The sequence below is a fragment of the Mytilus trossulus genome, chromosome 7 (genome assembly GCF_036588685.1).
Source record: "Mytilus trossulus isolate FHL-02 chromosome 7, PNRI_Mtr1.1.1.hap1, whole genome shotgun sequence".
Classification (NCBI taxonomy): Eukaryota; Metazoa; Mollusca; class Bivalvia; order Mytilida; family Mytilidae; genus Mytilus; species Mytilus trossulus.
The window spans coordinates 41,327,034-41,346,533 of record NC_086379.1 but is presented as its reverse complement, the minus strand read 5'-3'; the positions used below and the strand labels follow the sequence as shown (position 1 = coordinate 41,346,533).

The window sequence follows — 19,500 nt, the reverse complement described above, 5'->3', positions numbered from 1 at the left end:
TTTTTACATGAATAATACTGTTGAAAGAGTATTTCATTTAACATGTCTTTTTAAATTTTAGTTCACTTATATTTTTTGTATGACGTCCATTTTGACTGAACTAGTACACATTATTATTTTGGGGCTGGCTGAGAACCTCCTCCGGGTGTGGGATTTTCACGATGCGATGAAGACCCATTGGTGGCCTTCAGCTTTTATCTGCATATTTTTTTCGGGTTGTTGTCTCTTTGACATATTCCCTATTGCCTTTCTCAATTTTAGTAAGTAGTTTCTTCACATTCGGGATGGTCACAACTGGGGATTAAGATGATGTGATAGCAATACTATGAGCAAAACTTTACAATCTAAGTGCAAAATATTTAGTAGTGACATTCAAACTATTTTACTTGCTCTTATGTATTTTTTCTACCAGTTGCAGTCGTTATTTGGTGCTAAAGACTTGACATTGTTTTATTTCAAATCTCAAGTAGAGTGTATTTGGTGTTTCTACTAAGATACGTATGCCTTCTACATGTAACAAAATAAAGGTGTCATGCATATTCTAATAGAATCTCAAATCAATAGGGTCCTGAATCTCGAATCAATAGGGTCTTGAATCTCAAATCAATAGGGTCTTCCTCGGAAAAAAATGCAAGAAATTATTTCTGAAACTTTTTACAGTCTGCGGGAGACATCTATGGAGAACTTTTATCTCACTGAACCTCTCATAAATCCTCAATGTCCTTGTGTTGAACAAAACCAAGAAGTCAATTTCTGGATTTGACAGAAATTGCATTCATTCAGAATTTGAAAACGATATTCTCAGTTAAATATACGAAACTTGTTCTTAATTGGACATGACGATATCTATTCAAAATAGACAAAACAAAATTGAATCCCGATCTCATAATAATGATTTTAAACCACATCGTTTTATTCCAGATGAGATAACAAAAGAATCCCATATTGGAAAGAACAAAAAGATAATTACTGCGATGAATAAGGATTTCCAAATGTTTATATAATAGTCTTATAAATAAAACATTACATCTATGATGCCATCATGGCTTCGATTAGGTTGGAATATATCGGCAGTATGACGTTGTTCAATATATATATAGTGTACTGTATAATAAATAGTACAGAGAAATACAGATTTATACAGATTCCTTTTTAATCAATTAGCCGTAGTAATTTATTTTGTTTGCTAAGTACACAACTGTCTAGATCGAAAGAAGGTAAGATCAGTTTTTATTTCTTTATTTTTACTGTATTTAACTGCATAATTAGCCGTTAACTATATTAATTTGAATCAGTAGTATTTCAATTTATATTTAACATAGTCGTTTGAATAAATGAATTCGTTACAGAGACTAGTCTTAAAATTATTTTTTTTCATGACAAGCAAACGTTTTTCAGTTAGTACTTATAGTTTATCCCGCCCACTTCGCACATATGACGTAGGTCGTGTTCTTCATGTCAGCACAAACCTGGTAACAAGTCTAATTTTGGTAGGTCAACTTGACCGTTCGTTTCTTCTTAAATACATTAACACCTTTGTGTGAAAATGTGTCAATCTTTTCAGCTGATTAAGGATTGTATATGAGACATTTACTGTACCATAGAAATTGGGATGATAAACATGTGAAAAATAATATTTCTCTTAAATTTCATTCGCACAATGACTCGTCGCTTTTTGTTTAAATTTGTAGGTGTGTTTGTTCAACTGGATCGGAGCATTATTAACTATCTTCTTTCTTTCAATTCTGATTTATTTATAGGTTAAACAATACTTTGTCATGTTTTATGTAGATTTAAGCCCAAGGCGAAGCTGAGGGCTTAAATCTTCATAAAACATGACCAAGTATTGTCTGACAAATTTAGAACATATTCACACTTTCGAGTGACCTTACAAAATAAGCCTTCCCATTGTAATATTCAAACCTTTAAAAGAGTTCACATTTAATAATGAACCAAATAAATGTAAACCATAGGTAATCATTTCAATGGATGGAATGAAATAGCACTGACATAGTTTGTGAGGACCGAATGGATAAATTGTCTTTCTTCTGCTTCAGGTAAAATTTAATACTAATAAAGTTTGATTTTTTTTTTTTATTTCAAAAAAGCAACACAATGTTATATAAATCCCCTTTTTAAAAATTTGATTTTTTTTATAATTATAAAACTCTGTATAAGCATTTAAACTCAGACCATTTTTTATTGATAACTTAATATGTATTGTGTTTCTCCATAAAAAAAAATCCTTTGCTTTATATATCAGCAGTCTGAAATTGTTTTCTTGAAAGTAAAAAAAATCCCTCAAATGCCCGGTTTATAACAAATGAATATTATTTTACCTACATCCTTACTCCCATTGTTTATGTTTATTCAATATTATGTTTACCATTAGAAAATTTATGAAAATTTGCAAAATTCAAAATAAAATTTGTTTTAATATTGTTTGCTATTTCATCTTTAATCAGTAGGCTGTTATCCCAGGGAAAATGCCTCAGGTGGTTGTACACTTCATTAGTGTAGTTGTTGTGGTCACGTTTCTCCACCATTTGGTAATTATACTATAATAACATTAGGGATTATGGGGTCCTCTTACGGACTGGATCTTGATATCTACCTGTAATTCACCTGTTCTTAACCAAAATATTGTTAAAAAGGTATATATTTTTTACAGATATATATATTTTTGAATTTTTGAATACCACATAGTCAGCTATAAAAGGACCCGAGAAGCTTAAGACAAATGTTTAACAACTCAAACGAGAAAACTAACGGCCTAATCTATGTACAATATAATGAACAAAAAACTAATATATTACACAGCAACGACAACCACTGAATTACAGGCTCCAACATTTCCCCTTATCTTGAGTCATTGGTGCAACAGAACAATAAAAGAACTGTACAAAAACAAAAATAAGTAACGAATAATCTAAGACAAAATTATCAATCACTACACATCCAGTATCCGTTACCGTACGATCGGAAGCAATTTTTTCTTTTCTTCTTTTTATATAATTTTGTCTATTTTTCATAGTAATGTATTATAGATTACAATGTTTCGATCTTGAATAAAAATTAACATTTTGTATTTTGAGAGCTAACAAGAATTTATATATCTTGAGTCATTAAGCTTATACAAAAGTACAAAACGCAGCTTATTATCACCGATGCAGTTATTAGTCAACTTGCATCAATTGTACAAATCGAAAATACTAGTAGTGCACAATATTCACCAAGCCAGTTTCCACAGTTAAACACTATATATAGATCACGACGCGACGTGATGAACCCAATTTGTATCAGCTCCGTTTTCGTGGAAAAAGTGGACAGCTATACGACTGACTTTTTCATCTGCTAAGACAACATAGAATCATATTCAAAACAGTGTGGTCCTGGCCATTGATTGACGACCTAAATTATCCCATTGACTGGGACAGATTAGGTGAACGTTTGTCTGTAACGGTCATTACTCACTTCTTACTTATTATATAATTTAAACTGTGGGGTCACCAAAGGTTCTTAACGCCTTTAATAATAAAATAATTCGAAAAATTATTCAGGAATAATCTTTATGTTTTGATTTATATAAAAAAATCTTTTAAAAAAAACAATTTCGAGATTATTTCTTGATATTTTTGTATGATATTTGCAGTTTTTGTAAGATTTCCCTTGTCTATATAAGGATTTTTTTGTTAAATAACCTTTTTAATTTTGTAAATCAAATTTGGATTAAAATAATTACGTAACAGTTTCGGGTTATACTCGACCAAAAATATATGGTTTGTAAATGTTTCGATATAAAAAAAATTAACAATATCCCTTTTTACAATATTTTAGTTAAGACCTGATATAGGTGAATTACAGGTAATTATCACGATGCCAGTCTTTATGAGGACCCCTAATCCTTTATGTTGTTTTAGTCTAGTTATCAAATGTTGGAGAAACGTGACTAAACCGTGTAGTTATTAAGAGTTCACTTTCATAAATAACTGACAATGAAAAGTCATTCATGTATAGCATTTCATAGTGCATGGAAAACCATGTACTATGAAAATTAGAGGGCAAAAAAAACTGACTTTTCATTGGACGAGAAGGGGTGAGTATGTTCTAATTTGAATTATAATAATGGGATTACCGACAATATTATTGTAATCTCGACTTAAAAATGGAAATCCATTTTCTTTATTAGTTATTTTTTGTGTGTGTTTTGTTTGAAGTTTTTCACTGAAAAAAAATTTGTGCATGCTAGTATGCATTTTTGTACTCACCTAATTTTTAACCATATGTATTTCATATGCACACACTATTTCAAGAAAAAAAATAATATGTTAAGTTAACCTTTAAAAAATAACTATAATGAGATTCAAGCATTTTTTTTGTTTACTCGATTGGACACAATGTTGCATTTGAAAAAGAAAGCTATTAGATATAACAGAGACATATAAATACACTGAAAGTCTTCGTCCTGGTCCTTAATACACAGAAAAACAACAGGGTGTTCCGAGTGATTATTATCGATTGTCTAGACAACCGCTAATCTCGTTATCATATGATTAGAGGATGCTGGGTACGAGTTTACACGCGTGAAGTCAGCGAGATTTACAAGTCGCTAATCTCTTTAGTATACATGTCTCTGGATATAATCATGGAATAGTCATTCTTGGTTGCCGGACTAATTCTGTTACCTAGTCTCCTATTCGAATTATACAAACAAAACAAACTGTACAAGATTAGCAAACATCAAGTGGAATCTTTAGATTGATAGATTTATTGGTGTTTCCCTGACGTCCAGTGGCAAATATCGCACGAAAATTTAGGACGAGGACATACAAAAAATTGATAAAGTTCTACTTAGTAGGTTGTCCTATAAACAGGGCTAGAATTTTGACGTCACTGAAGAATGGGATAGAAATTTTGTCATGCTAATTTTTTTGTTGGGATCCTTTAAGATGCAGAGAGAGCGTGTCATTCTTCCTACGTAAGGCATCGTATTGAACTTTTTAGTTTTATTGAATGCGCTGCGTGCTTTACTTACCGCACCATACAGCGCTCCAAATGGAATTATGACATTATTGAGCAGAGGTTCGAAGTTGGACAAACTCCTGGTTACAATTTTTCTATTGAATTTTGGAGTTTTAACTATGCAATTTTAAAATTTACCTGTGATCCTGGAAACTGTGGTAAACGTTATTGAATAACACGATGAGCAATTTTTAATAATAATTCTATATAAATAACTTAATAAAGCAGCTACATGTAAGGGACAACATCAAAAGTTCAATGAAGGATAAAAAAAACTTAATTTACATAGTTTTTCACTGACCTCCCCCCTTCTTAACTTAATTTGGGAAATATTGATTGACCAATAGGGATATATGTAAAATCGATTTTAGATTAACAAAACTTGCAGCAATGTTGACCCCACCCCCAAACTATTTGATTTAAGTTTTTTATCCTACATCGATCTTTTGATGTCGTCCCTAATTAATGCAAAGTTAGCATCGTAAATTTTCCTTATTGATAATTTTTTACACGATTTTTGCCTGTATAATACGTTTAAGCTTCTCTTATAAACAGATACAGTATATTTAAATCTTTACGAGTCAGTTTGTTTAAACATAGTTTTTAAGATTGAGATGTTCTTTAAAACTTTGATAACCTCCGTAAAAGTTCATCTGAAGTAAAATCGTCGATTTAGTCACGGTTTGTTTAAACATATAGTATAGATAGTGTTGACAGTTAATTTAGAGTAGATTGTCACCTAATATTATTAAGACGACCACCGCACTGCTCTGTGGAATAAATTCGACAGGGATACAGAACCAAAGTAAGACAGTTTAAAACTTCAATTTGTTCAATTTGCTAGTTTTACTAATGTTGTTATAATTCATGGTGAATATTCCATAATATTGTTATTTGAGTTTCCAACACTACGTATTGACGAAAAAACTCCTTTTCATAAAATAAGGCAGATATGGTAAGATTTCAAATAATAAAGTTGTGACGTTTTTTGATTTTTTACGAACATAATCTATGTATTCTCCTGAACTGAATTTTAATGTGCGTATTGTTATGGTTGAGACTTCACAAACATGTCTAACCCCGCCGCATGTTTGCGCCTGTCCCAAGTCAGGAGCCTCTGGTCTTTGTTAGTCTTGTTTTATTTTAATTCTAGTTTATTGTGTACAATTTGGGAATTAGTATGGCGTTCATTATCACTGAACTAGTATATATTTGTTTAGGGGCCAGCTGAAGGACGCCTCCGAGTGCGGGAATTTCTTGCTACATTGAAGACCTTCTGCTGTTGTTTTTTTCTATGGTCGGGTTGTTGTCTCTTTGACACATTTCTCATTTCCATTCTCAATTTTATTATATATTTAATGTGAATAAGCCAGTGATTTCGTTAACACAAATAACATATTAAAACCTTCACTAAATTATTCAATAAATATAAAGATTTAGTTTTGAAGTTTGGTTTTTCCTGTAAAAAAAACTTATTTCAAACGGGATAGAACAATCCACGTCCTGATTTTTGCGGAAATGTTGTTTACCGTGCCCGGAAATTTAAAAATGAATCTGATAAACTTATCGATCCTGTAAATATACTTATTCTAAAAGATTATCAATTCAACACTGTAATTGCATCATTGAATATTGTTTTTATTGGTAATGCCCGTGTCACTCTGTCCTGATTTTTACGCCGATGGCAACACGATTATGGAAATTTTCAAAATCGGGACTGATTGTATCCAGATCAGGCTATTCGTAGTGCCATCTTTAACCATCGGCCACTTTTTCAACCCTTCGGGGACAACTTCGGGAAGGGTTCTAATTTTTTTAACATGTTAAAAAATTCCCGAAGGTGTGTCCGATGTTGAGGATTCATATTGAGTTCGTATCACCATCCTTACCATCGTAATGTCACCGGGAATGCATCTTTGAACATCGTATTGCATTCGTGTTTCCATCGTTTCCATCGGGCAGTTTTGACATTACGATCTCTACACGAATGAATCACGACGCTACCCGACGGTATTACGATGGCAACACGACTTCAAGTGAAGACCTCGTAATCCCGTCGTGTTGCCATCGAATAAAAGTACGAAGGCGACAAGATGGAACTACGACAGCATTAAATCCAGCTAAATGTAAGTTAATTTTCGAGCTAGAATACATTAAAAGTGCCGTGCGCGATATCCACTAGTCAGTCTAAGACGACAGTTAAGAAAGACGTTCACAAAACATGGAGCTTATATCATATGAGTCTGTGAGAACAAGAAAGGCGACAACGTTGTTTCTATTAATTCAAATGGAACAAGAAGAGCAGTTATTGCAGGCTCAGGATTTACTTTTACAAGTAAAATATTATTTTTTGTCAATTTTTCAAGTAACATAATGAGAATCATAAACGCGCCTTGTACACCAACACTGCAGGTACAGGTATATAGGGAAACTAACTTTTTCTTCATTATTCTCATTTTTTATGTATCGTCTGAGTTGTTGTCACACAAATGTTTACTCTATATTCATTTTTTCTATATATGTCATATTTTGCCGCATTTGTTGCTTTCCCCACATCCTTCCTTTTGTCTATAGTATTATGATATTATCCTGGAAAGTTCTCTTTTTTAATAAAAGGGATCAACGAACCCTTTAAGATAGATCAGTAAACATGGACATAATTATGGGAGATTATTCAGACTAGTGCACACATTTTACAGATCAAACAAGGCAATGCCAAGCGTGCCGGCATCCCCTCGTATGTAACATATTGGGGACAAATATGGACACTATATGTGTATATGACACATGCAGAAAATGGCAAATTGAATATGTATATTTGATTCATAAACTATTTTTTAAGAAATCAATTAAAACATTCAGTAACTGGAAATACCTTTAATATTGTCTTTAGAACCAGCAGGTAAAAAAATGAGCAACCAATTTCCTGTGTTATATGATCTGTAAAGGAGAAAACAATTTAAAACGCGCGATGCCTTCGACATATAATTTAAATGCATCGTAAGCTGTACACGACGTCTTTTAGACATCGTATGATCTCGTATGGCCATGGCGCAATCATCGTAATCCGTCGTGAAGCCTTCGTAATCCATCGTGTAGCCTTCGTGATCCATCGTATAGGCTTCGGCTTACCTTCGTATGTCCATCTTTTGCTATCGTATATAATTTCGGCACCATCGTATAGACTTCGGTATTCATCGTACTTGCTCCGGTCACTTTTTGGTATTTTAACGAGATCCGTACAAACTTCGTACGAACTTACAATTTTCGCATTCGGGTGTCCATCGTATATAAAAATCGGGACAGTGTGACGCGGGCATATTGATGTTGACTTTATTATCAGTAAATTTAAACTACACGAAATATAATTGCTATATACGCCATATACACGGATCAACAATCTATCAAAGCCTGTATCTTGGCATTGCACAGGGCCATGTTTTTCTCTGGCCGAAGCATTGGCTACATACATTTTTGTATGTGGGACTATCATGTATGCTTCAAAGTAATTGGATGACAGACTGTACCATAATTCATTGTAAATTCATTCGTTACCCGTTTCCAGTATTTATATTTCAATGTAAAACAGATAACGATGACCTAAGATAACATTTAGGTTTCAAACATAGTTTCATCGCAATGTTTAAATGATAAACAGACAATTCATCACTCCTCTAATACTTAAATTTATATTACGTATTCTTGGATCAATATTAAATCACTCAATTTTAGTAGTAAGTTCTTTGAAAACTTTTTTTTATCCAAAACATAGTTATATTGTGTTGTAAGAATTTATTATTTTCTGTAAATGTGATCATACATTTTGTAGTAAACTTCTTTATGTGATAGAATGTTTTTTTTTTTAAATTATATCAAGGTTCATTTCAAATTAGTATGCAGCGTGTAATTAATAGTAATACATGTAAGAAAAAGCAAATGCTATATGCTAGTCAATAACACAGCTGACGCCAGAGTCTCAATGCCATGTATGTTAGTAACTGCGAAAATTGGGAGTATACTGGTAAACGTCTGTATGTCAGTCTGTCTGCCCCATAAAATTTTGATCGTTAATTGCTTATGAATCCGGGTATCAAGTTTTATGTGAACATGTTTTATTGCGTAGTGCATTGCTCATCTTCTTTTTGTGTACCGAATCTTTTTTTTATTCTTGCAGATATTGATCATGAAATAAAAACAAAGTTCCCAGGTGCTACAAAAAAAAAGTAAAATCACAAAAATACTGAACTCAGAAGAAAATCAAACCAGAAGGTCCCTAATCACATGGCAAAATCAAATAACAAAACACATTAAAAACGAATGGAAAAGAACTGTCATATTCCTGACTTGATACAGGCATTTTCAAATGTACAAAATACAACAAAAGGAAGTTTTTAACGACCTTGACTGGCTATAAAGCACTTGCACGGTCGGCTTGATGTACAAATTGGTGGATTAAACCTGGTTTTATAGCGCCAAACCTCTCACTTTGTACGACAGTGAAAGAAGGCTTTCTAAAGATTTCATACTTGATGATGGGTTTATTTGAAAGCGTGAAAAAATGCCGAATTATTCTCTTGAAAACCATCTAATTGGCTACTTAAAACAAGCTTAACATTTTATCTAAACCTTTTCTAAATAACCCAAAATTTCTTTTGATAATGGTAACAGGATAGACAAAATAATGTACCACCGATGAAAAAAATGTTGAACAAGATATTCTTGTATGACATCATCAAGATTGCACCTTTTAATTTGTTGTTCTTAAAGAACTGTTTGTTTTGATTTGCTTATGTAGAGGGTTGTTTGAATGAGTAACTTTTAATATTTCTTTTCAATTTCAAAATTCAACATTTTTGAAAATGACCCAAATATATATGTGAAAAAAAAGGCATGCTGCAGTGATCAGATTCATATTTCATAAATTGTTTGTCAATTTAAGTCCACCCTTTTTTACAGGTGCTTTGAAGCGTGTATTCTGAAACCTCTACAACCGAGAATGGTAGACGTTGCTTGGGCAGTGGTAATAACTAGTGTTTTGACTCTAACTTTGGCACAGACCAATGATATCAACAAGTTTGAATACAACTACTCGTTGATGCGAAATGCACTTCAAGAAGGAGAAGATAACTTAGCTGGATATAAGCAAGTCTATACAGAGGTTTGTATAAATATATCGACCATAAATGTAGCTCCAAATCTGTGCTTTTATACGTTTGGACGCATTACCATTACATTTGCGCGCAGCTTTTAATTACAATTGCCCGTATCTATAAGTTGACAGGTTAACTCGCATAACTACTTATTTATTGATTATTTTTATTCAATTTTCCGTAGACCAAGTACCCCTTCCGTTATTCCTCTACTCACCAACGAGGAGAATCCCGATGGAAGTGGGATTTCGTGCATGATAAGTCGTTTTATTATGCACAAGCACTGTTTTAATACTAGAAATATAAACAGATAAAATATATGTGCTCAAAATATTTGAAGCCAGTTGCTTTGAGAAATCAAAGTGTGTTTTAAATTTCTTAATAAATGGTGTCTGAGCACCCTAGCCTGCTCCATAAATCCGTCTCTGTATAATTATTCATTCTAAAATGACGTGCTTCTTTCGCTTTGTAAACAACACTGTGTGAAAATTCTCGATATATCTATACTTAGCGCAGACTCAGAGATATACATAATAATGGATGTTACAATATACCTCCCACGTAAATCCACATGTATTTGAACCTACATTGCAAACGCTTTGCCAAATTTATTGTATTACTAATTTTAATTAAACAAAAAACATTACAGAACTTTTATTCTTATTCAGATGCATAATAAAAAGAATTAATGTATTGCAACTAGTTTTGTTTATTTCCTAAATATAGTAACACTGTATATTTTGTGCAATGTCAATTTAATCATGGAACACTTTCTCTACAATGAGGGGTTCATTAAGGGATGCAAATAAGCTTGATATTTATGTTACGATTTAAAAAAATATCAATATACTAATTTAAGTTGCAGTATAAAAACAATATTTAGTTAATATCACAAAAATAAAAACTTTTTTGTAACCAACGAAGTTCGTATAATATTGTATTAAAATGGAAGTCTGGGGTTTTCTATTCTATTGCCTTTGATTCAGCGAGTCAACATGGCAGCTCCTTCTTTACGAAATGTCAATTTTGGATTTGACGGTAGCTTACGAGAAAACATGTAAATTAAAAACCGGAAATATTGGGGTTTGAGAATTAAACATATTTTTTCTAGCGGTTATTAACGAAATAATTAATGCAAGTTGAAGATGTATGAGAATATTTGAGCTTTATATAACAAGGAGTAAAAAAGAACAGCTCCACACACGGCATACCAACCCTCGCTTCAGTATTTAAATTTACTTATTTGTCCTATTAGAATCGAAATAATTCATGGAAGCCATATAATTGTTGTAAATTTACACATGGCCTGGGCCGTGATATTCGTTAATTTTATCCCTCGCTAACGCTCAGGATAAATATAGATTATTACATTGATACCAGTGGATTATCGGATTCATCCAATCGAGATAGTTAAATTATCAATTTTAAAGTTCGAGCCGCCTCGGCGAGTACTTTAAAATTTATAATTTAACTATCGAGATTGGATAAATCCGATAATCCACGAGTAACTATGTAAGAATCTGTTTCTCTAATGATTAAAAAGACATTTTCTTGTTTACCGAAAATCCCCTTCGAGTGCCTTTCACATTGCACGAAGTTGTCAATTTCATTAACACCTGTTATCATATTTTGGTTCATCCAGTCAGCCAAAAAGGTCATGACCCTTAAAATCATCCAATGATCTTCTGAGATCACCAGCAACCACACTTTGATTAAATTTTTTTAGACAATGGGTTCGAAAAGGGATAAATCTCCATAGAATTAGAGAAAATTAGAATATCACGGCCCAGGCCATGTGTAAATTTCCAACAAATATATGGCTTCCAGGAATTTTTTTCTTAATTTTACCACAGTTTATATTCGTAATTGTGTTCAACTGTATTAAGTTGTGCTTAGAAAATCGTCATTAGATATGCTATAAATTAAACAATATCATAGACATTGATTTGAGGAAGAATTTTACAGGAGCCATCTTATAGAAGCAAGAAGTTGTGAAGTAATACTAACCTTGTATCAACAACTGTATATTTGAAAGTTGATTGAAAAATATATCACAAATTTAGATGGATTGGGATTTCGTGCATGATAAGTCGTTTTATTATGCACAAGAACAGTTTTTATACTAGAAATATAAACAGATAAAATATGTGTGCTAAAAATATTTGAAGCCAATTGTTTTGAGAAATCAAAGTCTGTTTTAAACTTCTTAATTTTACAGTGTTTCATAATTCATAACTTTTTGGAATTTTGGATCCTCAATGCTCTTTAACTTTGTACTTGTTTGGCTTTATAAATATTTTGACAAGAGCGTCACTGATGAGTCGTTATGCGGACGAAACGCACGTCTGGCGTACTAATATAATCCTGGTACCTTTGATAACTATAAGTATTATTCTATATTCAATTATATTGGCTAGCTGTTGCTTGCTTAAAGTTCAGCAGTATATGAATCCGCGTTTTCAGTATCAGGAACTATGTGAATATATTCATAAAACTAGCTACGATTAGGCATTTTTCAAATCTTTAAAACAAGGTACATCTGTATTTTTATTCAATTTAGATGTATATTTATTTTTTGTTTTAGAAGTCAACTGATAATTTTTTTTAATAAGAATTCTAATAGTGAATTTAATATACTTTTTCATAACATTTTATATAATTATGATAGTATTAAGCGAATTTTAAATTAAATTACTTGGATTTTTAACTTTAGATTGATTTGATGGTTGATGTTTTAAGACCACTTTTCAGCACATCTTTTGTTCGATTTCGTGACTGTCAGTTTTTATTGATACCGAAGAGGAAGCCGGAGTGCTCAGAGAAATCATCAACCTTCGATAGGAAAACTGACAATCCCAGTAAATTAAGAATGGTGTACACCCGCACGAGCGGGATTCGAATTCACAACCCAAGTTTTGACTGGCTCGTGATAACAGTTGTAGAATGACGTACACCACTTGGCCACCAAGGCCCCTTTTTAAATACCTCTAGAAATATTTTACAAATAAACATGCAGTTTATTGTATAGATGTATTTGTATGTTTTTATAGTGTTTCATAATTCAACTGTTTGGCTTAGCATTGATGATATAACTTAATTTTAATTGTGTATATATACATATATGTATTGTATAAACAGTGTGTGACACTCAAATAAAATATATTTAATGTTTTATACAATATGTAAGAAAAAAATCATCTGTCTGCCTGTTAAACTATTTGTTGCATTTTATTAACGCACTTTTTATGCCATGCATATATACAATATTAGGTTAATGTCAGAAAATATAAACTTGTTTGTATGAAGCTGAGAAACTGGGGAAGGGCGAGGTTCTTTCCACAGTTTTGCGCCGAGTACAAAGGAGTTGATATTTTTGTGACATTGACCTAATATTGTTTTTATATTGCAACTTAAATTGATTTATAAATAGCTTTTTAAATCGCAACACAAATGTCAAATTTAATTTCATCCCTTAATGAACCCCTGACTGAGGAGAAAGTGTTCCATGATGAAATTGACATTATACAAAATATAGTTATGTTACTATGTTTAGGAAATGAACACAACTTCTTGCAGAATTTACTGCAACTAGGTGTGTTTATTTCCTAAATGTTCATTGTAGTAACACAGCTATACTATTTTGTGCAATGTCAATTTCATCATGGGACACTTTTTCCCATAGTCGAGGGTTCATAAAGGGATGAAAAATAAGTTTTAATTTGTGTCTCATTTAAAATGAATTTATTTATTTCAGTTGCAGTATAAAAACAATATTAGGTCAATGTCAGAAAAAATATCATCTTTTTTGTACTTGGGGCAATAACTGGGGAAGGACTCGGTAGAACCTCGCCCTTCCCCAGTTTCTAAGCCTTATACAAAAAAGTTGATATTTTTCTGACATTGACCTAATATTGTATATTTATTTGTTTGCTGAGGAAACTACAACTTATATTTATGACTGGTTTTAAAATACAAGTTAAATTTATTTTATAGAATGAACAGATTGTGTATAATTACCTTGAGTACCTTAAATGGAAAGAATTTCAAAGAACGCGTGATGATTTCCCGCCAGCAAGACCACTTAAACTTCATATAGACGACATCAAAATGTCAGAAATATACAAGCTGCTTATAAAATTTCCAAAAGGCGGAAATATACATTTGCACCATAGTGAGTTATGCTATTGTTTCTTCTTTAAAATTAAAATGTGTGTCAAGTGGGTCTCATTGGGGTCTAAGCGTGATGCGGGATTGTCGATTGTTTAAAAGCATGACACGTGAAAGTCAAATTATTGTTCCGTGAAAACAGGAAATGAAGTCTAGCGGGACAAGGGAATTTGCCAAAAAATGAGATTTTCTTACGTACATAGTGTAAGCGATATACGGGAATCCGACAAAACAATAAGCGGGATCCGGGACCCCCCAATGAGACCCCATGTCCAGAAATAATAAACTTACTCAAATGCTGCTTTAGATTTACAATATTTTTTAAAAGAGAGGGGAGAAAGATTCAACAAGGACAGTTAAACTTACAAGTCAAAATAAATTGACAACGCCTTGGTTATAAATCAAAGAAAAATTAAGACCAACACAAAACTAATAAATGAGGAACACAAACCCGACAAAGATATAGAATATTTGTAATAACGGTTCTGTAATGTTTAAGTTGAGTGATTATACTTTGTATTGCGAAGAAACAACAAAATACTTTAGTTCATATTGCAAATATAGTACCATCCCTCTTTTACACAAATTACATCCCTAAACCCACGATGAGAGTGAAGGTTAATATTCATGTTATATTCACTCTATGTCCCTAATACACAAATAGTAGTTTCTTCCTGATATTACCAGCTTTATCAAAATATTTTTACAAAACGTTGTTGTCGATACAGTGTCCGTCTAACTCAAATAATCTTCAACAATTTTCAATGATTTATGATTGTTCATAACAATTATTGATAAAATGGTACAATAATTAACTTAAATGTATCTTATACTTTTTAATATATCTACTTGCAGATCACGTAGTGACCAAGCAAAAAATGCTTGAGTTGATATTTTCCAGTTTTTTATACGACCATTTATATGTCAAAGCTAGTGCACCTGGTATGTGGAATCTGGACTTTTTCTTGAGTCCTCCTCAAGGATGGAACAAAGTCAAAGACAATCAGTCATATTCCAAAGATATACTGGTAAAACATGCGACATTCCTTGGTGTTATTGACATGAAAGCAACCAACGACCCAACAAACAGTGAACTACGATGGGAAGAAATGAACCCTTTGTTTGATGTTTTGGGGTCCAATATTATCAATCATGCAAATTTTTCAAAGGTTTACACGAACGCGTTACTTCAACAAGCAATGGATGAAAATGTTCAATATTTAGAAACTAAGTCGTCATCGTCTAATAAACTGTACGTGCTAGATCCAGACAGAAGCTATTTGGGAAAAAATGGAAAACGCTTCATTGACAATGACTTAGGTGAGCTGGAATTACAATTTACAAGTGAGGTTGTCCAAAAGTTCAAACAAAATAATCCAAACTTCATCGGATACAAAAGAATCGTTAACTCTTATCGTGGTGGAGATGAACAATATATTTTGAAAAATGCTAACAAAGCGCTGACCTTATTTGAAAAGTATCCTGATTTGGTATCGGGATTCGACCTTGTGGCTGAGGAAGATAAAGGGTATTCCCTTTTATTTTACCTTGACGATTTTGCGAAGATGGCGGCTCAGAATGTCTCGTTACCATACTTTTTTCATACCGGAGAAACTAACTGGCCAGACGATCTCCTTTCTTCAGTACATAACGACGACCCTGTTCCGACAATGGGGAATATTTACGACGCAATTCTTCTTGGCGCCAAACGAGTAGGTCATGGATTAGGATACGTGAAACATCCCTATCTCATGGAAGTTTTGAAAAAGAAGAACATCGCAATAGAAATTAATCCAGTTAGCAACAAAATGTTAGGTTACGTTGCAGATCAGAGACATCATCCGGCCATCACTTATCTTCGTTATGGAATACCTATTGTACTGGGTTCCGACGATCCTGCTACCTTTGGCTATGATGAATTTACCGTCGATTGGTATGAGGCTTTTATGAGTTGGGGACTTAATCTGGCCGATCTGCGACATCTAGCTTTCAATTCCTTACGTTATAGTTCTCTCTCTAGATCAGAAAAGAACACGGCTTACAAAAAATGGACACTATCATATGACAATTTCATACTCAATACAAAGACAGTTGCATGTAAACAGATATTTCAAAACACTTCTCCACACATTTCTAGAATTTTTCCACAGGAAGGCGACATGAAAGGTGGCACAAAAATAATTGTATTTGGAAGAAACTTTCACGTTGCTATATGCAAGAAAATAGTATGTAAATTTGGCGATGTAACAACAACTGGGACATTTGTATACAGCCATAGAATTACGTGCAACTCTCCAGGACTATCTCATAGCGGTACAACACATTCACGCGTTGTTCCATTGACCATCTCGCTCGATGGTGGTTTAACGTACATACAGAACACATTTACTTTTACGTATTTACAAAACATTCACTTATTAATTCCGGATATTATTGGATAATGAAAATTTGCTTTCCTACATAAAATGAAAACAGTCAAATGTAACTAAATCCATTGGATGTTGGGTGTGTACTATTGGATACTTTAGTCTTAGATGCATTGATTTTTATTAGTTGTTATTGATTTTGAACCAGCTTTCAGTGACTGGAAGTAATCTCAGATTTGTACTTGGTGACTTTTTTTATGTCGGGATGTACAAGTACCCGGCAACTCTATTTTGTTGTTATGTGTATTTCTATTTGTATCCAGCTGATGAGTAAAGTCTTTTTTCAACTGATCATTACATCGACTGACCGTGAGGGCATTTCGGTGTATTGTTGCCACATACATTTCTACTCACAAGACTTTCGTTTTTGACTGAAACTGTGGCTTCATTATAATTCGTTGAATACCAATTATCGTATGTTTCGTGGGTCAATGTGAACCACGAAATCAATTGATCAACGAATGACAAATTTCCTTTAGGTGTCTATGTAAACTTCGAGAAAACAACGAAATTCAATATCCACAAACATATAAGTTTCCCTTAATCAACAAAAACTGGTACCCACGAAAATAAAGAAATATAGTATAATAATGTGTATGACTACAATATGATAGTTATAACGAGGAGGTTGAATTCCCTGTAATTCCTTCATCATCTGATGTTCAGTACTTTTGTTATATGTCGTTCTTATATTTATATTGTACTGTCACAGAACTGTATGGAGGTAGGGTTGGATCTCCCTTACAAGATTAACCATTCCACGTTAATTTTTGTACATTTATTAGGCCGTTAGTTTTCTCATTTGTGATTTCGGGGTCCTTTATAGCTGACAATGCAGTATAGGCTTTGGCCATTGTTGAAGGCCGCAGTGGCGGATCCAAAATTTGTTAGTTTGGGAGCCCGATCCAGTCACCCTTCAGTGATTCCCTATAGAAGCAACCAATTTTTTCCCCAAATGGGGGGAGGGCCCCCGGCCCCTCCCCTAAATCCGCCTCTGGGCCGTATATTGAATTATAGCTGTTGATTTCTGTGTCATTTTTTCTCTTAAGGGAAGTTGTCTCATTAACAATCGTACCACATCTTCTTTTCTATAATACAAAATCATTTGCTAAAAAAAAGGTGTTTCTAGCATCTAATCCTTGTTCTTAAATATCTGTCAGCGAATCGACTTAAATTTACTTTAGTTTTGGGTACATTCGAAAATAACATTGATGAGTTAGTAGTCAAGTTTTTTACAAGATATTTCAGATTATCTGTCTGTTAAAAAAGGTAATAATTCTTCTTCAGAGGACGAAAGAAAATCTTTAAGAGTAATGTTATCACCTTGTCAAATACAAGTGTTTTCAGTTATTTTATTCAATTGAGAGGCTACACATTATATACACAGGTATACAATGAAATTTATCATACTTACTCATAGCGCTAGTTCTGGGATATTATTGTAAGTTTAATCCTTCATGTGACATCCATCACTTCGTTACAAAAATGTAAACATAGCAACTTTGAATACGTATTGAACGAACGGATGAATCCGTTTGATCTTATACTGCAAAATCTTTGTAAATAAAATTTTTTTGATAAATTGGTCACCTTTCATTCACTTGTACGGGAATAAAGATAACATACTTAATGAACATAAATTGTTTGTAGACTATACTGCATATTAATCACTGTTCTGGAAAAAAAGGGGGGTGTCCACATCACTAAGACAAACAATTCTGAAATTGCTGGTATGGGTAGCAAATCAAAAAATGCAAATTTTAATGCTGAAACTGTAGCATAAAAACCAAACTCAAAATATTTGTATCTGCTAAACATTAAAATTACAGTGTTAGGTCGTTCAAATAAACCCTTACATATGTATTGATATATAAGATGATCTAAATTGGCCTTCATATAGGACAAGCTTCCATTAAATGAAGCTGTGTTTGGTTTCATCAGAAGGCGCTCACAACAAATTAAAGTTCAAAGAGTGCAATAAACTACCTAACTATGGCATGATACGATAGTATCCGAAAAAAAATGCTGGAAGCCAGAAACCAAAGGAATAGTGAAATTAAAAGCGTTCAAAAAGAGCACAACGATTTGTCAAGCATGACTACATATCTAGAGAAGTAGAAAACGTCAAAGATATATACTTAACAAGGTATAATAACTCGCGTCTCTACACGAAAATATTTAATGTTATGTTTGTTCTACAAAGCGGTTGGGCTGGGCATTGAACATGCCGAATATCTCACATCCATGAATAATAAATGTCAAGACAAAGCAAAAGTATCTAGAAACTATTAACAGTCAAATAACGTGAAACACCAAGAAACTAAACACAGTAGATCATATACATTAACATATCATAAGACAGAGAAATACAAAACGTAAGTACAGTAGAAACAATTGGGTAGAAAAAACCTCATATACATTTGAGGGTTTGACGGCCATTCCCTGCAGCAGATAGACAAACTAATTTTATTTAAAGAGCTGTTCTACTAGTGCAAATCTATCCACGTTCGGATCATACACTGTGTACTTTACCGAAAAAGATGTGTATCGCTTTTGGAAAGAAAGTCAAATTCTTAATAACTTGATGTTATAATTAGAATTGGAATTGAGAAGGATAAAAAAAATCAATATCTACTAATCAAAATTCAGATTTATGTCAATTAAAATCCAGGAGAAAATCGAATTTTTATTTTTATGGGTAGCTATTGGGATATTTAGATTTACCTTTCAATCAT

The 19,500-nt window shown here is 32.8% G+C and overlaps 1 protein-coding gene across 1 annotated transcript; it reads left to right on the top strand.

Moving 5' to 3' along the window:
* Window positions 1-1,967: 1,967 nt before the first annotated feature.
* LOC134725090 (adenosine deaminase 2-like) lies at window positions 1,968-18,357 on the top strand. The gene is made up of 4 exons (XM_063588614.1): window positions 1,968-2,057; window positions 9,979-10,180; window positions 14,166-14,343; window positions 15,195-18,357. The coding sequence occupies exons 1-4, from the start codon at window positions 2,029-2,031 to the stop codon at window positions 16,778-16,780; spliced, it is 1,995 nt and encodes a 664-aa protein (XP_063444684.1). The 5' UTR covers window positions 1,968-2,028; the 3' UTR covers window positions 16,781-18,357.
* The last annotated feature ends 1,143 nt before the right edge of the window (window positions 18,358-19,500 follow it).

Bases quoted from the DNA above. Each gene is read 5' to 3' on its own strand.
- LOC134725090 (XM_063588614.1), top strand. From the start codon at position 2,029: ATGGATAAATTGTCTTTCTTCTGCTTCAG. The intron at 2,058-9,978 runs GTAAAATTTAAT...CCTTTTTTACAG, and splicing joins TTGTCTTTCTTCTGCTTCAG to GTGCTTTGAAGCGTGTATTC. The intron at 14,344-15,194 runs GTGAGTTATGCT...ATCTACTTGCAG, and splicing joins AAATATACATTTGCACCATA to ATCACGTAGTGACCAAGCAA.